The sequence below is a fragment of the Balaenoptera borealis genome, assembly GCF_965194805.1.
Source record: "Balaenoptera borealis genome assembly, chromosome: 2".
NCBI classification, from domain to species: domain Eukaryota; kingdom Metazoa; phylum Chordata; class Mammalia; order Artiodactyla; family Balaenopteridae; genus Balaenoptera; species Balaenoptera borealis.
The window spans coordinates 180437206-180456022 of record NC_138867.1 but is presented as its reverse complement, the minus strand read 5'-3'; the positions used below and the strand labels follow the sequence as shown (position 1 = coordinate 180456022).

At 55.5% G+C, this 18817-nt stretch overlaps 2 protein-coding genes across 5 annotated transcripts; one reads left to right on the top strand and one right to left on the bottom strand.

Moving 5' to 3' along the window:
- Positions 1–39: 39 nt before the first annotated feature.
- SLC25A23 (solute carrier family 25 member 23) lies at positions 40–13753 on the bottom strand. Of its 4 annotated transcripts, none has more exons than XM_082380639.1 (11): positions 13427–13753; positions 12217–12271; positions 11561–11648; positions 11175–11286; positions 9635–9793; positions 9397–9549; positions 9086–9193; positions 7855–8022; positions 2971–3121; positions 1788–1968; positions 40–1178 (listed from the first exon to the last, which is right to left on the bottom strand). In XM_082380639.1, the coding sequence occupies exons 1-11, from the start codon at positions 13580–13582 to the stop codon at positions 1019–1021; spliced, it is 1491 nt and encodes a 496-aa protein (XP_082236765.1). In that variant the 5' UTR covers positions 13583–13753; the 3' UTR covers positions 40–1018. The 4 variants fall into 4 exon arrangements, with proteins under 4 accessions (XP_082236765.1, XP_082236764.1, XP_082236766.1 ...); XM_082380638.1 differs by having other exon boundaries at positions 12217–12343; positions 13427–13752; XM_082380640.1 differs by having other exon boundaries at positions 1037–1473; positions 12217–12343.
- A 629-nt stretch (positions 13754–14382) lies between these two features.
- CRB3 (crumbs cell polarity complex component 3) lies at positions 14383–18766 on the top strand. Its single transcript, XM_082380674.1, has 7 exons — positions 14383–15259; positions 15473–15580; positions 15691–16134; positions 16356–16540; positions 17300–17373; positions 17990–18133; positions 18480–18766. Exons 4-7 carry the CDS (start codon positions 16459–16461, stop codon positions 18549–18551), a joined length of 372 nt encoding a protein of 123 aa, XP_082236800.1. The 5' UTR covers positions 14383–15259; positions 15473–15580; positions 15691–16134; positions 16356–16458; the 3' UTR covers positions 18552–18766.
- Positions 18767–18817: the final 51 nt, after the last annotated feature.

Here is an 18817-nt window from a genome sequence, read left to right as displayed (position 1 = left end):
ACATCCACCCACCCCCTTTCAGTAAAAACCACAATGAAAGAGCTTAGAAAATGTATTCCTTTGTTCTTTTCCTTTGAAATAACACACACAGGCAGGGAGGTGAGGAGTGGTGTAGGTGGGGGAGGTGGAAGCATTGGGGGGGGGTCGTCCCGTCCCCCCCAAATCCAAGTTCTTCTTTTACAGTCCTTTAATGGGGTTCCCCAAGGACTTGGAAGGAATGGAGGGGTCCCCCAATAAGCCTAAGCTCAGAATCCAAATATAAAGTGCGGAATATACAGGGTGGGGGTACTGGGAATTAGGGCGGATGGGATGTCTGCTCCTCTCCGGTAGAAAAACAGACCTGGAATGAATTTGGGGAACTGGGGAGTTTGGGGTTTGTTTTGCATCCTTGGTTGCTTGGGTTTAGGGAAGCTGCTCCTGGCTTCCAACTCTGAAGTCTGGGGAGGGGCTGGCAGTGCTGGGGGATGTGTGCGGTCCCCTTAATGTGTCCCCAGCCTTGTATTGCCTCCTTGCCAGCCCCTAAGAAAGAGCGACTGGATCCTCCAGAGGGACCCAGGCTCTGGGGGTTGTTATCAGCCTAGACAGTGGGAAGGGGGTGTGAGACATGGCCCTGCTGGGGGAGTATTTGAGAGAGAAGTTTCCCTGCAGTCCAGGCTTTGCTGGGGAGGTAGGGGGTCCAGTGTCTGTGCAGGGCCTGGGAGAGGCAACTCCTCCCCTTGCGGCCGGCATGAGACGTGTCAGGACAGTGGACAAGTCCCGTGGGTTTTCAAGCTGGGAGGCCAGGACCTGGGTTTCCTGGAGGCTCCGTAGACTATGGGGTTTGTGCCATGGGGGGAGGTCTCCGGGCTCTGGTGTGTGTCTGGGATGGGGGCACGTGGGATCCAGGATACCGATTGGCCTATTGGGAGCTAGACTGGGGGGTCTGAGCGTTCAAGATCCAGTGCTTGGGAGGACTCGGGTCAGAAACCAGGGGTTAAGGGGTTGGCATCCAGTGCCTGGAGGTGGTAGGGTCTGCCTCTTATGGATGAAGTTTTAGTACCCAGTGCCTGCGGTGAAGGGATCTGGGGTCCAACAGCTGCAGTCGCCAGCACCCGCTCCTCTGCCACTGGGCTCTCGCGACTGTGGTTTGAGGAGTGAGGATCTGGTGGGTCGGGGCTTGGAAATCTGGGATCCGGTGGCTGAGGGTATAATGGTTGAAATGTGGGGATCCGGGAGTCGAAGCAGAGGGATCCAGGACCCAGTGTCGAGGTAAAGGGATTCAGGAATCCAGTGGCTGGAGGGAGGGGGTCGGGGCCCCGGGACCTAGGCATTGCACTGTCAGGGTCCGGTGCGCTGAGGTCTCTTGATATCCAGAATCCAGTGGCCGAGCTTGGAGATCCAGGACTTGAAGCATGGGGATCTAGGATCTGCCAGTGGATCTAGGATCCAGTACTGCCTGAGGACACTGGATCTGGTGCCTGAGGCAGCTGGGGTCTGGGGGTTTAGATACAGGGTATGTGCTGCGGGGTATCAGGATCCATTAGCTGGGTTGCGGGGGATCCAGTGGTTACGACATGGAGGTCCAGGACTCAGTACGTGTTGGGGGAGAGGGAAACGTGGGATCCAGTGGCTGGGATGTGGGGATGCAGGACCCAGTGGATGAAGTGTGGGGATCCTGTGGTTTGAATGCGTGGGGGGGGGTACCTGGGATCCACTGGCTGGGCCCTCAGTCTCCAGTGGCCGAGGTGTGGGGGATGTCATGATGGAGGTGAGGGATCTGGGGGAGGGGTGGGCACTGGGTCCCTCACCTGGACGTGACCCCCAGGGCCTGCTTCATGTTCTCGTAGACCACGTAGGAGATGCTCACGGCTGGGATAACCTTCATGAAGTTGGGGGCAATGCCCCGGTAGAGGCCCCGCACGCCCTCCTGGGACAGGATGTGACGGAGCAGACCCAGCATAGACAGCTGGGGGGCTCCCTCGATGGAGGCTGGTAGGGGGTGGGGAGGCCAGGTAAGGCCAAAGGTCCCCCTCTCACTTCCCCCTCCCCCCCACTCCCCCCCAGGGCTGGGCCAGGTGGCCACTGCAGCAGGAGGGAGGAGGGTTAGACTAACAGTGGGACCTACCACTCAGAGTCGGGACTTCTACTGGCCTTGGAATTGGCTGCTCATCTCTTCACCCCAATCTGGAGGCCCCAAGTTTGGGGATGACTAGAAACAGAGCAGCTATGTGCGGAGGGGGAGGTGGGAGAGGGCACAGAAATCTCCTCTTCCTGGAACTCAATTCCTTCTCCCTTTTCCCAGCTAACTCTTACTCAACCTTCCAACCTCCATTCCAAATCAGCTCTTCAGGGGAGCCCTCCTTGGCACCCCTGTCTAAGTCCAGCTTTTCCTTCTCCCCTTTATTCAACCCTAAATCCACACTTCATTGTGGAATGATTTATTCACCATCTTCCTTCCTCTCCAACTTGGGAGCTCTTTGAGGGTGGAGGACCACATCTGTCTTATGCACGGATGACCCCCGGCAAAAATCACAAAACACAAATGCTAAAATCCCCGAGGAAATTCTCAAAAAAGATTCAGGGATAGTAGCGGGAAAAGAAAAGGAAAAAGAACCTCAAAAGAGCAATACAGAGAAATACAGTAAAACAATTGTAGCCTGGCCCTGCTCCTCCTTGACCTCACTATATCCCAGCCTTGCAAATTAGAACTCAAGTTACCAGCCCGGAAAGCTGCCTCCCGGCTGAGATGGCTAGGATGATCTTCCGGCACTGGCTGTATCTGTTCTCCTACTTAGGGTAAAGGGCTCCCATCCCAATGTCACAAAAGGGTAAACTGAGGCCCAGAGAAAAGTAGGGACTTTAGTCAAGGCCATCAAAATCCAGGAGGATCCCAGCCCAGGACTCTGCCTTCTCACGGGGAGGAGCTGGGGATGGGAAGGTGGACCCAAGTCGTGAGACCTTCCCTACCTCCTCCTCCCACCCAGGCCTCACCTTGGGCCTGCATGCGGGTCCGGACCAGGGCCAGGGGGTAACTGGCTATCTGGCCACACGTGCTGGAAATGGTGCCGCAGGCCAGGAGCACGAGGATGCCCGGGTCGGCCGAGTCGTGGCTATACTGCTGGAGCCACCGGTTCTTCAGGGTCTGGCAAGGGTGGAAAAGGGAGGAGGGTGGGTTGGAGGTGGGTGACACCAGGACCCTGGCTTCAGAGGTCCTGCTGGCTGGCTTCTGTATCCCGTGATGGCTGGTGTTAGCCAAGCATTTTACCTGCATGCTCTCATTCAAACCTCACCTAGACCCTCTCTGGTATGTGGAATAGCAGCCCCCCTACTGTTCCTGCCTTAATCCCTGGAATCTGTGACTATGGTACCTTCCGTGGCAAAAGGGACTTTGCAGATGGGATTAAGTTAAGGATCTGGAGATGCGAGATTATCCCAGGATATCCAGGGGGGTCCAATGTCATCACAAGTCTCCTTGTAAGAGTCAGAGAAGGAGATGTGATGACAGAAACAGAGATCAGAGAGAGACAGAGAGAGAGATCTCGGGGCAGGGGGGGAGATGTTATGCTGTTGGCCTTGAAGATGGAGAAGGGGCCATTAGCCAAGGAACGTGGGCACCACTAGAAACTGGAAAATGTAAGGAAACAGATTCTCCCATAGAGCCTCCAAAAGGAAAGCAGCCTGCTGACACCTTGATTTTAGCCCAGTAAGACGCATTGTGGACTTCTGACCTTCATAACCGTGAGATAATAAGTTTGTGATGTTTTAAACCACAGTTTGTGGTCATTTGTTACAGCAGCCATTGGAAACTCATACAGTCTCCAAGGTGGCCACCCCGCCCTTATCCCTCACCACTTCAGCTCAAACCTGCCGACTCCAATGGCCAAGCATCCATGGCTCAGCCTGAGGATTTTATCTGGTCCCAGGCAAGGCTGCTCTGAGTACACAGGAACAGGTGGGCAGTGCTGGGAAATCAGCACCCCCAGAAGCAACCTTCAAATGATGACTGACTTGGTGTATCAATACCCCAGCTCCCTTGCCTCTCTGATGGGGGCATGTTCTACACTTTCTCCCGGAGGTGTCCACCAGGATTGAGCTCCACCTGTCTGCTGTGGTATCTTGCTTGATAATGCACCGTTACGGGTTTAAATGCATCCCCCACCAAAAAAAAAAAAAAAAAAAAAAAAAAAAGATGTGTTGGGGTCTTAACCTTAGAATATGACCTTATTTGGAAATAGGGTCTTTGCAGACATAATGAATTAAGATGAGGTCATACTGGAGTAGGGTGGGCCCTTAACCCAATATGATTGGTGTCCGTAGAAGAAGAGAAGAAGAAAAAGGACCCATAGGGGAGAAGACAGTCATGGCAACAGAGGCAGAGACTGGAGTGATGCGTCCACAAGCCAAGGAACGCCAAGGACTGCTGGCAAAGGCCAGAAGCTGGGAAGAGGCAAGGAAGGATACCCCCTACAGATTTCAGAGGAAGCATGGCCCTGTTGACACCTTGATTTTGGACTTCTAGCCTCCAGAACTGTGACAATAAATTTCTGCTGTTTTAAGTCACCCAGCTTATGGCACTTTGTGAGGGCAGCCCTAGGAAACTAATACTAAAGCATGATACTTTTCGGTTGCCTTCCCTTCCCTGACTTACTACTTCCCCCCAAAACCACTTGCCCCCCATCCCTGCTTCTGGAAGACCTCCAACTAAGACAAGTACCATTATGATCCCCATTTTATTGATGAGAAACTGAGGCTCAACAGAAGTTACTTGCCCAAAGCCACAAGATAAAGGTGACAATCAACATTCAGAGCGACCCCCAAGTCCAGAGCTGTGCCCTTGGCTAATCCCTTCTGAAGCCTTCTGTGAGGCCTCTGTAAATCCAGGATCTTCTTTTTGGCCTTGGGACTGGAATTGCTCATAGGTTTCATTTCCTAAGTCAATTCCAGTGCATTGGTAATGGCTGCCTGGAACTGTGTTGAGAGGGACTCAGTGCTGTGATGGATTGGTGATGTCTGGCCTGGGCATGGAAGGGGCAAATAAGAATCGTTTACCATTACTGCCTTTGCAATTTTAATAGCCGCCTTTTGGGGCTGGAGCTGCATTTGCCAAATAGGTGTTTTTAAGAGCAGTTCTGTTAAAAAGAGGTTCTGATGACTGGAAAAGTATGGCTAACACTGGGCTTAAAAAAAAAAAAAAAGGTAAATCACTTTTTTGCAGGACTTCTCAGAGCCTTTAAGGGACTAATTTAGATCTTGAAATGCCAAGAGGGCACAGGGCTTTTCAAACTTCTTCAAACACAGACCTCCAAACTCCCTTTTGTGGTGAAGAATGAATGAAATAAGGTTGCAGAATAAGGTCTTATTTCTGCTCATGACTCTGAATGCCTTCCTATCACATTTAGGAGAAACCCAAACTCATGATCAATTGAGTCCTTGCTGACTCTTCAGCTCCCTCCAGCCACTCAAGACTTCCACTCCTCAACAACAAAACAATCTCATCAAAAAATGGGCAGAAGACCTAAATAGACATTTCTCCAAAGAAGACATTTAAGATGGTCCACAGGCATGTAAAAAGATGCTCAGTGTCGCTAATTATTAGAGAAATGTAAATCAAAACTGCAATGAGGTATCACCTCACACTGGTCAGAATGGCCATCATTAAAAAGTCTACAAATAATAAATGCTGGAGAGGGTGTGGAGAAAAGGGAACCCCCCTACACTGTTGAAGGGAATGTAAATTGGTGCAGCCACTATGGAAAACAGTATGGAGGTTCCTTAAAAAACTAAAAATAGAGTTGTCATATGATCCAGCAATCCCATTCCTGGGCATATATCTGGATAAAACTATAATTCGAAAAGATACATGCACCCTTATGTTCATAGCAGCACTATTTACAATAGCCAAGACATGGCAACAACCTAAATGTCCATTGCCAGATGAATGGATAAAGAAGATGTGGTACATACATACAACGGAATATTACTCAGCCATAAAAAAGCATGAAACATTGCCACTTGCAGCAACATGGATGCAACTAGAATTATCATACTAAGTGAAGTAAGTCAGAGAAAGACAAATACCATAAGATAGCACTTATATGTGGAATCTAAAAGATGGTACAAATGAACTTATCTACAAAACAGAAACAGACTCACAGACATAGAGAACAGACTTATGGTTACCAAAGGGGAAAGGTCGGGGTGGGGAGGGATAAATTGGGAGTTTGGGATCAGCTGATATACACCACTATATATAAAATAGATAAACAAGGTCCTACTGTATAGCACAGGAACTATACTCAATGTCTTGTAATTAACCATAATGAAAAAAAAAAAAAAAGACTTCCACTCCTCCAATAGGCCATATTCATTCCTGCTTCTGGACCTTGGCATTGGCTGTGCCCTTGTTCACACACCCTCCTGATATATATTCAACTCATCACTCCAACATCACCTCTCAGAGACATTCCTAGACACGCCCCCCTCCTGCCCATGGCTACTTTCGATTGCACGTCCTGTTTATTATCTTCTGAGAACATTTCAGGACCTGAAATTACTTATTTGCTGGTTGACTGACTTCTTTGTTCATTGGAGGGGTGTCCCGGGAGGACAAGAATTATGTTGTACTCCCTGAATGCAGCAGCCAGCACAGTACCCAGAACACACGGATGCTTAGGACATAGTTGCTAAGTGAACGGGTGAATGAGTGAATGAATGAATAAATGAACGAACGAATGAATGAAGCCTTGTCTCACTTGGCTTCGTAGACGCTGGGTGCTGGTAGGGCAGGTATGGATGGCAGGTACCGGGGATCTTAGATCAGGACCAGCTACGTCATTTGCGGGGCCCAGTGCGAAATAAAAACACGGGAGGTTCCTTGTTCAAAGCTTATTAAGAATTTCAAGAGGCTGACAGCAAAGCATTCAACTAAGTGTGGCGCCCTTCTGAGTTGGTGACTCTACAGGTTGCCTGCCCATGAAGCTGGGCTGGATACAAAGATTGGGGGGAGGGGCTTCCCTGGTGGCGCAGTGGTTGAGAATCTGCCTGCCAATGCAGGGCACACGGGTTCGAGCCCTGGTCTGGGAAGATCCCACATGCCACAGAGCAACTAGGCCCGTGAGCCACAACTACTGAGCCTGCGCGTCTGGAGCCTGTGCTCCGCAACAAGAGAGGCCGCGATAGTGAGAGGCCCGCGCACCGCGATGAAGAGTGGCCCCCGCTTGCCGCAACTAGAGAAAGCCCTCGCACAGAAACGAAGACCCAACACAGCCAAAAATAAATAAATAAATAAAAATTAAAAAAAAAAAAAAAAGTTGTTTAAAAAAAAAAAAAAAAGATTGGGGGTATGCCTGGGAACTTCTGAGGCTGTGCTAACTGGGAGAACCTGGTGATCCCACCAGGAGAAGGGAAAAGCAATGGATGAGGTCCCTGGAAGAGAAACAGCAAAAACTCCCAGCTCCTGCTTCTCCTGATAAAGGCCCCGAGATGCTGGTCATGGGGTATGGATTTTATGGCGGCGGCAATTACTGAAACGGCCTTGAAGAAGATATTGGCCTGGAGGTGGAGGTGCGTCTGACCCACGTTTTTGGGGGGATGGGCATCTTTGAAGCTCATCTTCGCCTGTTCCCACGATTCTGTGAGCTAGAGTGGTCCCCGACTTTCACATGTCCTGAGACCCGGGAAGGCCAAAGTACAGATGGAAGGTTCTTGCGGTGGGAAGTGGAAGAGTGGCGGGGCAGGGGGGGGAGGTCCAATGCCTGAAGGAGTTCCCCGGGATCCCAAGGCCCATGGTGCTTTGCTTCTCCACCCCTAGCTAGGTAGGTCGACTGAGCCAGCCCCACAGGAAGGGCAGATCCCAGAGAAGGGAGGACCACAGACCTCGTAGACGGCCAGGTCGATGCCCGCGTAGGGGACGATACCCAGCACGTTGGGCAGGTAGCCGCGGTAGAAGGCTTGGGGCCCTTCTCGCTCCAGGATCCGCCACGCACAGTCAAGCAGCCCCTTATACTGGCCCGTCCGGCGAAGGGTCAGCCGTGTCTTCAGTACCTGGGGAGAAGCCGGTTATCCCTGGAAAAGCTGCCTTCGGAATCACTACATCCAGGAATGAAGACACTTAGAAATTGTACCTCCTAGATGGAGATACCCTGAGAATAACTGAATTAAAAGAACCACTTGTGGGACTTCCCTGGTGGTCCAATAGTTAGGACCCTGCACTTCCCTTGCAGGGGGCACGGGTTCGATCACCAGTCGGGGAATTAAGATCCTGCATGCTGCTTGGTGTGGCCAAAAAAACTGGTTACGCCTATCAGAGTTGCACGTGGCACCCACTGCCGTCTCCCAATATCTTGTTCCCTTCTCCCTTATCAATAGAAACTGCTATTTTCAGCAAGAACACAGCCTCTAGAAATAAAGACTACATTTCTCAGCTTCCCTAGGCGTGTGGCCATGTGACTGAGTCCTAGCTGATGAAACAGAAGGTGAAGAGGTATGCAAGGCTGTCAGAAAGCATCCTTAAAGGCAGGGAGGTGTTCCTTCCTCTGTTCCTCCTTCCTGGCTGGAGGGGGGATGCTGTGACTGGGGCACAAGCAGTCATTTTAGGCCATGAGGTGGGTGTCACATGCTGAGGTGGTAGAACAAGATAGAGGGAAGGAACCTGGGTCTCTAACACTCTGAAGCCACCAGACCATCCCTGAACTGCTCACCTCCGGACTTCATTTATGTGATTTGAGTTTTCCATCACTCAGAATCCTAAGTGATGCCTGGCACAATCTGAAACTTGAAATGATTTCTCCAAAAATGGTTTCACCTAGAAATGATTCCCTTGGGGACAAGCATCCTGGAAACCAGTCTCCTTAGACGAGTCATATCCATAAATGGCTGGACCCCACAACTGTTATCTAAACACTACTGTCCCCAGAAGTCACATCTCAAACTGTGATACCCAGACCAGCTACACATGAAGGAGCATTGCTCTAATGAGCTACAGTCTGAATCAAGAAGAAGCAAAGCATTATAATCCCAGTGCTTATCCCACCTTGGAGTGAAATGCTTATTGCAGGCCCGCCCCCAGCCCTGCAACGGAGCCTCTGCTAGGGCCCCTCTTTCTCACCTCCATGGGGTAAATGATGGTTTGGGCTGTGGCACCAGCCAGGGAGCCAGCCACAAAGCGCTCCTGCACATGCAGTGTCTCCTGCTGCCCCCAGATGGCCCGCTTGATCTGAGAGGGAGACACAGAGGTGACGGGACCTCAGGGGTGGGGCCTTCAGTGCACTTGGACCTTCCCTCTGCTGTCCTCCTCCTGGGCGCATCCCGAAGGGGAGCAGATGCCCACTCCTGGGGACCTGCAGACATCCCCCACCCCCAGGCCAATCCTGCAAATCCTCATGTCTGTAGCCCACGCCTCCCCATGCCCGTCCCCACCTGCTCATAGGCCATGAACTTGATTGCCGACTCAGGTGCAATCTTGAGCACGTTAATCCCGTTGCCATGCCACAGGGAGCGCACGCCCCCCTCTTGGATCATGCTCCGTAGGCCTCCCAGGATGTTCAGCCGGTTGGTCTTGGAGGCGTGGACCTGGGTGGGAAGACCAGGTGGCTTTGGGGACCCCTCCAGGGGTCCAGGCCTAGGGAAGGGGGTGGGTCTCTCCAGGGCCCCTCACCTGCATGAAGACCTTGAGGCGGTCCAGGGGGGCTGTGCCCGTCCGGGACACGGCACCCGCCATCGCACCCGCCACCAGCTGTTTCCACCACATGCCGGTCAGCTTCTCCTGCTCCGAGAACTCATCCGGGACAGTCAGGCACTCGCCAATGTCCAGGACCTGGGGATGCAGAGGCTGGGGGTGTCATGCCCCAGTGGGGCTGGGGGGATGCAACTCTGCCCTAAACTGGGGCGTCTCCCCCATGACTCCCAGGGTGCCCACCAATGAATCCCACTCCACCAGTGAATCTCACTTGGAGAGCCCAAGAGATCCCTCTTGGACCCCTACCAGATCCAGCCCCGCGGTCTCCACAGAAGATAACAACATCCTTCCTGGGGATCTCCACCAAATCCCATCAAAGCATCCTATTCAAGTCTCTACCCCACAGGGGACTTCCCTGGTGGTCCAGTGGTTAAGACTCCACGCTTCCACTGCAGGGGGCATGGGTTCGATCCCCGGTTGGGGAACTAAGATCCCACATGCCGCGTGGTGTGGCCAAAAATAAATAAATAAAAGAGGATATATAAGAATATATATATTATGGGACTTCCCTGGCGGCCCAGTGGTGAGGGCTCTGCGCTTCCACTGCAGGGGGCACAGGTTCGATCCCTGATCAGGGAACTAAGATCCTGCACGCCGTGCAGCACGGCCAAAAAAACAAAACAAAACAAAACAGCAAAAACACCCAAACAACAACAAGAAAACAAACAAGCCCCTGCCCCGTAAAGATCCCTCCAGAGCCAATCAGATCCCTCCGAAGGATCCCACCCAAGGGTCTCCCACGTAAGAATTCCAGAAGATACCTCCAGGGCCACACAAGATCCTACCAGGGACTTCCTATAATATGGAGCCCAGCAGATCCCTCCTGGGGGGGTCTCACCAGATCCCCAGGGGTCTCCCCCGCAGAGATCATCCCCCCTCTAGCACCCTTCACCTGCAGACTTCTTAACCAAGCCCCTCATGGGTCCCCCAGGGTGGGAATCTCTGGATCTCCCAAGAGGATCTCAGCAGATCCCATGGATGGACCCCTCCAGATGCCATCAGATCCTACCAGATGCATCACTCAGGGATTCCCACCCTGGAAATGGCAATCCAGAGCACTTCCTCCCTCCCAACTTCCGGTAGATCCCGTGAGACCCTCTGAAGACAGTGGCTTCCTAACTTGTCTTTTCAGCAGCAGAATCCTTTATTGAGGGGAATAGAAACCAGCAGAAAGAGAGCCATGTGGTTGAGGGTGGGAGACCAGATGCCCCATCCGGTGAGCCCTTTCTTCCCTGAACCCCCAGAGGCCCCACAGTTAAGTCTGAAGGGTCCCCATCAGCTGGCAGAGACTTCCCCAAATGGGTCCCGGGAGCCCCAGATGGAGGAAGAGGAGAGCAGAGCCTCAGTCCTCGGCTGCTTCCAGTGGCTCCTCCTTCTAGAGTCCTGAGCCAGCCCCTCCCCCCATGCCCTGGGGAAGAGGGCCCGACCACCACGCTGGGACAGCCGCCCCCCACCTCACCGTGGAATGCTTCCAGAAATACAGCACGTCTTCCACATTCTCCAGCGAATGCAACAGGAAGTGGTCACGCCATTCCTGCCAGTCAATGGTCATGGTGCCATCACGGTCCATGCTGCGGGGGGAGGGGTACAGGTGGGACAGAATCAGTGCCTGGGTCCAGGGGTGAGTTGAGTGAGGTTCTCGTGGATTTGGGGGGTAGACTGAGCTCCTTGGCACTGGGAGCTCCCCATTTTACAGAGGGGGAAACAGGTTCAGGGAGGGGAAGCAACTGGGCCAAGATCTCAGCTCCACTGCCTTGGGATTGGGTCTGAGGCTCAGAGGCTCAAGGTGGCTGAGGGGTCTTGGGGACCTGAGTTACCTGGGATTCTGGACACCCCGCTACTCACCTGTGCAGGATTTTCTCTGCCTGCTCCAGCGAGATGGAAATGCCCAGAGCTCGGAAACTCTGCTGGATCTCAGAGACGTCGATATGACCTGGGGAGGGGGCCCGAGGTGGGGAAGTGTGTGTGTAGGGACCCTGAGATGGAGGACCAGGACAGCTTGGAATGGGGATATTGAAGAAGACCAGCGGATCCAGGAACCCAACGTGAGGTTTGTGGCAGGGTTGGGGGGGGTCCTTGACCCACTGGGATCAGAGGAGTAGAACTGGGCCATATTGGGGGGGGGTCTTCTGTTTGATGAATGAAGGATTGAATCCAGGGATAATTATGGGGGTCCCCATGCCACAGGGGGTTGAGAGGCAATATTGGACACCCAGAAAAAGCGATGGGGGTGTCTCTGTCTCCTAGGGAATCCAGGAGCCATATGGGGGGATCTTTGTCCCACAGAAAAATAAGACTAATAAATAATAGCATCCCACCCCAGAAGGAAAAGGAGGTGGGATAGGCCGGCTGGGCCCCGAACCACCTAGCTGGGGGTGAGGAGAGCTCCCAAAATAGCGTGTGAGTCATCAGGGAGAAGCGGCCCTCCCTCCTCCTAGCGCTGCCAGCTCTAACCCTGTTGGCATCTCCAGGGCCCCCGCAGCCCCATCCCTTGGCCTCACCATCCTGATTCCGGTCCAGACTGTGGAACAGAAGTAGCAGGCGCTGTTCCCGCTCCTGCAGATAGAGGATAAACTCCTCCAGGTCAAGGCCGCCATCTGAGTCAGCATCACCCTCAGGGGAGATGCCCTGGCAGGGGGGAAGGGCCAGAAGGAGTTCTGGGAAGCTGCTCCCCCAATCTGGAGGAGGCAAGACAAGCTTATGCCCCAGGAACCCAGGTCCCCCCTTCCCCCAGCCCTGCACCTAGAGGACCAGGGCGGGGAAGTCACCCCCTCCCTTGATCATCTCTTTCCTCAACAAGATACCCAAGGCCAAGGTAGGTCTGTGAGGTGGACAGCGGTTGTCCAGTTTTCCTGGTGAGCAAAACGAGGCTCTCCAAGGTCAAGTCACTTGTTCAAGGTTACAGAGCTGGGAAGTGAGTAGGTGGACTTGGGCTCTTGTCTCTGAAAGCCTGTCCTTCCAGCTGTCTCTTATATGAACTTGTCCACGTGGCAGTTTCAAGAGCTCTCCTTGGAGACAGCACTGGGCAATGTGGGGCAATGACACATCCACACTGAACATCTGCAGGGCCTCTGTTTTCCCATCTGTAAAGTGGGAGGTTGACTGGAGGTCTCAGGGTGCTATGGAGACAGTCCAGTGGCATCTGGGCCTCCAGGTGTGGGAGGACACATGCACGGGCTTGGGGTCAAGTTCCTGCTTTGATAGGTGCATCCCCAGCTGAGGGTGGCCTCGGATAGGATTGGATCCTTGGCTGGGACAGCCTGGGGCATAGAGCCAAGCCCAGGAAAGGACAGGGAAGGGAATGTAAACACAGAGGCTGGGGAGGGTGTGTCTCCTGGAGGTGGGTGCAGGCCTCGTGTCTCGGGTTGTGCAAAGAGTTCAGAGGAGGGTGTGTCCTGGGCAGTGGGCAGGAAAGCGCACGCGGCCCCCTTCCCAGGCAGACATCCCTCACCCCGAGGGAGGAGGGGGACGGGTTTGGCAGCCGAACCTGCAGGCCTGGGGCCTCGGTGGTCCTGTCTTGAGCGAGCCCGTTAGGCCCGGACACGGGCGGGCAGGGGGAAGGGGACAAGGACGCCCAAGCTAGGAACAGGTCCAGGAGTCCAGCCACAGGCAGTCCCGGGCTGCTCCCGGCACTCCATTCAGCGGCTCGGGTTACCCTGCGCGGGCGGGGCTCCAGCGCCACGAGCCAGGAGGGGGTCCCGGCGAGGGTACCTGTTGGGCTCCGCGGTCCGGGTTGCCCCCGCCCAGCCTGGCCAGTCCCTGGCGCAACTCGTGGACGTCCACGCGACCATCCTTGTTACTGTCCAGCTCCTCGAAGAGGCGACCCCAGCGCTGACGCCGCTCCGCATCGCCCGGGCCCCCCCGCATGGCGCCCGCCCCGGGGGGAGGGGAGGCCCGGCAGCGGCGGCCTCAGCGGGGGCTTGACGGCTCCCCCTCCCCCCAGGGGCCCCGCAGGGCCAGCTCCGCGGCCACTGCCGCCGCAGCCTCCGCGCTGCCTGCCCGGCTCTGGCACTTGTTGGAGGCGGTGACTGCTAGCTGTCGCCGCCCGCGCCAGAACTTGCGTCTCCTCCGCATTGGGGGGAGGGGGACGGGGCGGAGCTGGGGGGGGCGTGTCAGGGATGCTCTGGTATTAGAACAATCTAGGGATCATCACGTTCATTCTGGGAAGGGGGGTTCGAGAGATCAATAATCTCAGGTCTGGTTTCCGAGTTCCGTTTCTGCGTGCCTCAGTTTACCCTCTGCCCAAGGGGACGAGGTAGGGAGATGTCAGAGATTGGGTTACGTAATCCCTTTCCACTTGACCTCCCTCCTCTACTAACCTTCCTCAGAAACTAAAGTTCTCGGTTTCCCTAGACGTACTCAGAACCAACTCTGTGCCATCTAGCCCTGCAACAGCCCGCCCGCTCATTTCACATTGCCTAAGCGGCCACAGAAGCAGAAAATCAAGTCGCCTTGCTCTCCCTCCGTGTTTTCTTCCCGCCCGCGCGCCTCCTTTCTCTGTCCCACTCAAACTGGGAAACAGAAGATCAACGCGCGGCGCGGCTGCAAAGTCGGTTTCCTATTGGTCAGAGCCGCAGGAGCTGTGCCCTGCGGTCCCGCCTTGCTCACCACCTAGGCGGGGCCTCCCCACTGACCCCACGCTGCCTTGGGCCCTGCGGCCCCCGGCTCGCCTCGCAGTCTTAAAGGGACCTCTGCCGGATCCAGACGCCGAGCAGACTGCTTTCTCCAGACCGGCCTAGCGGGGGGATCTCAGAGTTCCAGGCGCGGCTGGGGATAAGGACAGCGTAGCTGGAGGCGGGGCCCCAGCCTGTCGCGCTCGCGGCACCTGCCGAATGCCCCTCCCACTAGTTTCGGGCGCAGTTTCTCGATTCGCCATTAGGGGGAGGGGCGCCCAGATCTTTTGACAGCGAAAAATCATAACAGCTAACGTTGATTCATTGCTTTGCACAAGCCTTGGCCTTTTACTCACCCCTCGCGTCGTCCTCGCTAAAACCCTATAAGGTAAGTGGGACTGGCTTTCCCACTTCACAGATGACGAAACAGGAGGTTAAGCCGCTCACCCCAGTGCACATGTCCAGGAAGGGGCAAAGCAGAGATTTAACTAGACCTGGGATTCTTACCCAACATCGCTCTATGCCCTAGAAGGGATGAATTTTCCTTTAACCATTACTCTTCTCTCTAGAGTCCCCAGGAGGGGGTCGTCTTATTATCATCGTCCTTTATCCAAAGGACGATCGTGAGGGCACACATGGTTCCCACTCAGCTTCTGCCCAGACAGGTGTGCTCAAACGAGCCTCTTGTAGAGGGTCCCTTCACAGACGTTTTCATTCACAGGTCGCCCTTGCAGGTGCCGTACAGATATTTTCCCACGGAGATGCCCCAAACAAATGTTTTCTCACAGATGCATCCTTGACAGGTGGACCTCAATACACATGAGCCCCTCCCCCCGATGTGCTTCAGTGTGAGTGTGCCCCCATGCAGGCGTGCTCAGGTCTTCCTCTCGTGTGAGCTCAATTCTATGCAGCTGTTTCCTTCACCTCACAGGTATGTTTCTCAACAGGTGTTCCTCCACCCAGGAATGCGTTATAGAGCCTCCCCCGCCATACGTGTGTTTCATTTAATCATTCACCCATACGGGGCTCTTTCCATATAACTGGGTCCCCTACAGGTGTACTTAAATGCAGGTATGTCTCGTACAGGTATTTCCAATACCTTTACACACAGGAATTCCTTCTGCAAGTCTTGTTCATTTCATAGGTGGGCCATGCAGATGCATTCCCCAAACAGATGTACCCCGCGCCAGAGTGCCTCAGCCAGGTGTTTGTAACCATGCAGGTGTGTTCTATACAGCTGTTTTCCACACAGGTAGGCTTCCATTCAGCTATACTCCAAAGAGATGTGATTCAAAGCAGATGTCTCCCATGGGTGTTCTTACACATCCGTGCAGATTTCTTTACACGTTTGTTCCCATGCAGGTGTGTCCCACACCAGTGTTTTTTCATTAGAGGCTCCCCATCCCGGTCTGCCCCAGACAGGAGTGCCTCACACATCGGTGACTCCATGCCCCGTGTGTCTCCACACCTGGACGATTCTACAGATGTAACTGCAGTGCAGGTGAGAGGCTCCTTTTACACCTGCGCGCTTCCGCTCCTTTTCACTCCTCCCGATTATGGGATTGGGTTCCCGTTACAGGTGCGTCCGCGGCGCGGACCCGCCCCCGCTTGGCCCCGCCCTTTCACCTAGGCTCAGGTGCACAAGCCGGAAGTGCGCTCACCTCCAAGGTGAGTGACTAAACTTTCCGGGTCACGTGAGCCGGCGGAGCTGGAAGAGTCCGACCGAGCCACTGACCGACGGATCGAGGGTTCGAGCGAGGAACCGGGATCGGGACCCTGAGCGGGGGTCGAAGACGCCCGGGCCAGGTAGGGAGGCAGGTCGCGCGGCTGGGCCTGCCACCCCTCCCCCCTTCCCTTCCCCTTTCCCCAGCCCAGGAACGCGCCGCCCCGAGTTAATCTTTAATCTCTGACCTCTGGCGGCGGGGGGCGGGGCGGGACTCCTGGGTGGCCGGCGCGGGTCGCCCCTCCCAGGGGCCTGCGCTCGGGTCCGGCCCCCTCCCCCACGCTCCGGCCTTTCTCCTTTCCAGCCCCCAGGTGTGGGGTCGAAGGTACCCCCCCAGCCCGAGATGCGGTAGGAGCGGCGCGCGCGACAAGCCCCGTCCCCGGTGCCACCAGCCCGTCACCCGGCCCATGGCGAGCCCCGGCCTGGGGCTGCTCTTGGCGCTCGGCCTGCCGCTGCTGCTGACCCGCTGGGGCCGGGTCTGGGGGCAAAGTAGGTATCGGTCGGGGGCACTGGGGGTCCGGGCTTAGAAGCGCTGGGTGCCTGGGACGCTGAGAGGGCAAGAACCCAGGAGCGGGCATGCGATGCCTTGGGAGCAGGAGTCTACAGAGTCTGGGGTAGGGCTGGGGGCGTAGAATTCCTGTGTCCTTCCTTGGACGGTTGGAGTTGGTCTGGGAGAATTCCTGAGTTGGGCGGAATTGTGAGCTGCTGGGAGAAGAGGCCTGCGGGCCGGAGTCTCAGTAGGGTTGAGCAGTTTGGGGGAAATGGAAGCCAGGAGGAGGCCTGCCTGGGGCTCCAAGCCCAGGTGGAGCCGGCTGACCAAAGGTGGGGACGCAGCCTTTCAGCCCCTCTATTCCAGTTTCGGGAGCCTGGGGGGAGGTGTGAGTCAGACACTCCAGGGAAATGCAGGATCCGCCCAGATCCTTAAGGGCAGAGGGAGGGCTGGAGAGGTGAGGCTGGGGTTGGGGGGGAGGGTTGAGCTTCCCCACACCATGCATTATAATAGCCCCCAACTCTGCGCCAACTGCAGACCACTGTTGGCTGATTACTCAGCGCTGGGCTCCCCTTGGTAAGGGGTGCCCTGTGGAGCAAAATCAGCGGGGCCAGCCCCTGTGTGGAGGCCACTCACAGAATGAAAGACTCAAAAGGGCAGAGTTCTAACGAGGGGAAATGACCAAGAAAGATGCAGATGCTTCCAGATGGGAAGGAATAGATGGGGATTCATTTATCTTCTCTACCACTGCCCTGCAGCACCGGACCCCACTGTAAGTGGGAACAGCACCATTACACCCTCTGGCCCCAGCCCTGGCTCCAATGGGGCCCTGGTGAGTTGGGGTATATGTGGGAGAAGAGCGGCAGGGATTTTATTCGGGAGTCCCCCGTGTAGCAGGTGGGAGGACCTAGATTCCCAGAGGCAGCAGGCTGGACAGTGGGGGAGGCACTGGAGAACCCTAAGTGGGAGAGATCACAATGTCAACATGGCAAATGGGGACACCGAGAACCCCAGGAAGGGGATGGGCAAGAACACCATGCCTGGCGGGACTTCCCTGGCGGTCCAGCGGTTAAGACTCCGCGCTTCCAATGTAGGGGGCACAGGTTGGATCCCTGGTTGGGGAACTAAGACCCCCCCCAAAAAAAAATACCATGCTTGGCAAGTGTAGGGGGTCCAGGAGCCCCCTATGCCTCTCAGGCAGGGGGAGGAGGTATCTAGGAGCCTAGATGCGGCAGGCGCTTGGGAGAAGGACCCCAGACATGGCAGGTGGGGGAGCCTGGGAACCCCAGATGTGATATGATGGGGATCAGGAACCCTGAGTGGAGGAAGCCAGTCACCAAAAGTGGCGGGTGCGGGGGGAGGGGATTAGCATCCCCAGATAATTCTCAGGCGGGGTTGGACGGGATGCCCAAGTTCAGGTGGGTCACACCTGTCCCCCCCACCAACAGTCGCAGGAGGCCACCATTGCCATCATCGTGGTCTTCTCCCTCCTGGCCGCCCTGCTCCTGGCTGTGGGCCTGGTACTTCTGGTGCAGAAGCTTCGGGAGAAGCGGCAGACGGAGGGCACCTACCGGCCCAGCAGTGAGGAGCAGGTGGGTGCCCGAGCTCCACCGCCTCCCAACCTCAAGCTGCCGCCTGAGGAGCGGCTCATCTGAATGCTGGGGCTGGCCACAGCTGCCTCCACTGCCCAGGACTGCCCGGCGCTCAGTTGCACACGGCAGCTGCCACCGAGACACCAGCCTCTGATGGCCCCGGAGAACTTGGGGGGGGCCCACGGGGCACCTGCCGGGCGGGCTCTGCGAAGCATGCTGCCTCTGCTTGACTCTGCCTGCAGTTGGGGTGCCGGGGCTGGGGACCTGCCTCCCCGCTTGCTGCACCATCAGCCATCTGTCTGCCTGCCACACAGGCCCGACACCGCCCCCTCTCCTTTCCTTTCAGTTCTCCCATGCAGCCGAGGCCCAGGCGCCCCAGGACTCCAAGGAGACGGTGCGGGGCTGCCTGCCCATCTAGGTCCCCTTCCTCTACCCATCACCCTTCCTGGCTGTGTGACCTTGGGGGAAGGCAGAGCCCTCTCTGGGCAATCAAACACACCCAGCGCTTAAGAATAGAGGGGAAGAAGGTGCTTCGAAGACTCTGCCCTTGAGGGCGAGGGAGACAGGCTGCTTACTTTATATGTATCTATACAATGGGTAGTGTGATGTAATAAAACCTTTCTGTGAGCTGGTGGGGGCAGGAGTTAGCCTAGATGGAGGAGACACACAGGCTGTTGAGAGATG

Coding starts and splice junctions, on each gene's coding strand:
- CRB3 (XM_082380674.1), top strand. CDS start 16,459: ATGGCGAGCCCCGGCCTGGGGCTGCTCTTGGCGCTCGGCCTGCCGCTG. Junction 16,541..17,299: donor GGGCCGGGTCTGGGGGCAAA/GTAGGTATCGGT, acceptor ACTGCCCTGCAG/CACCGGACCCCACTGTAAGT. Junction 17,374..17,989: donor CTGGCTCCAATGGGGCCCTG/GTGAGTTGGGGT, acceptor CCCCACCAACAG/TCGCAGGAGGCCACCATTGC.
- SLC25A23 (XM_082380638.1), bottom strand. CDS start 13,582: ATGCGGGGGGGCCCGGGCGATGCGGAGCGGCGTCAGCGCTGGGGTCGC. Junction 12,344..13,426: donor CGGACCGCGGAGCCCAACAG/GTACCCTCGCCG, acceptor CCCCCCTGCCAG/GGCATCTCCCCTGAGGGTGA. Junction 11,649..12,216: donor TCTGGACCGGAATCAGGATG/GTGAGGCCAAGG, acceptor CCCCCTCCCCAG/GTCATATCGACGTCTCTGAG.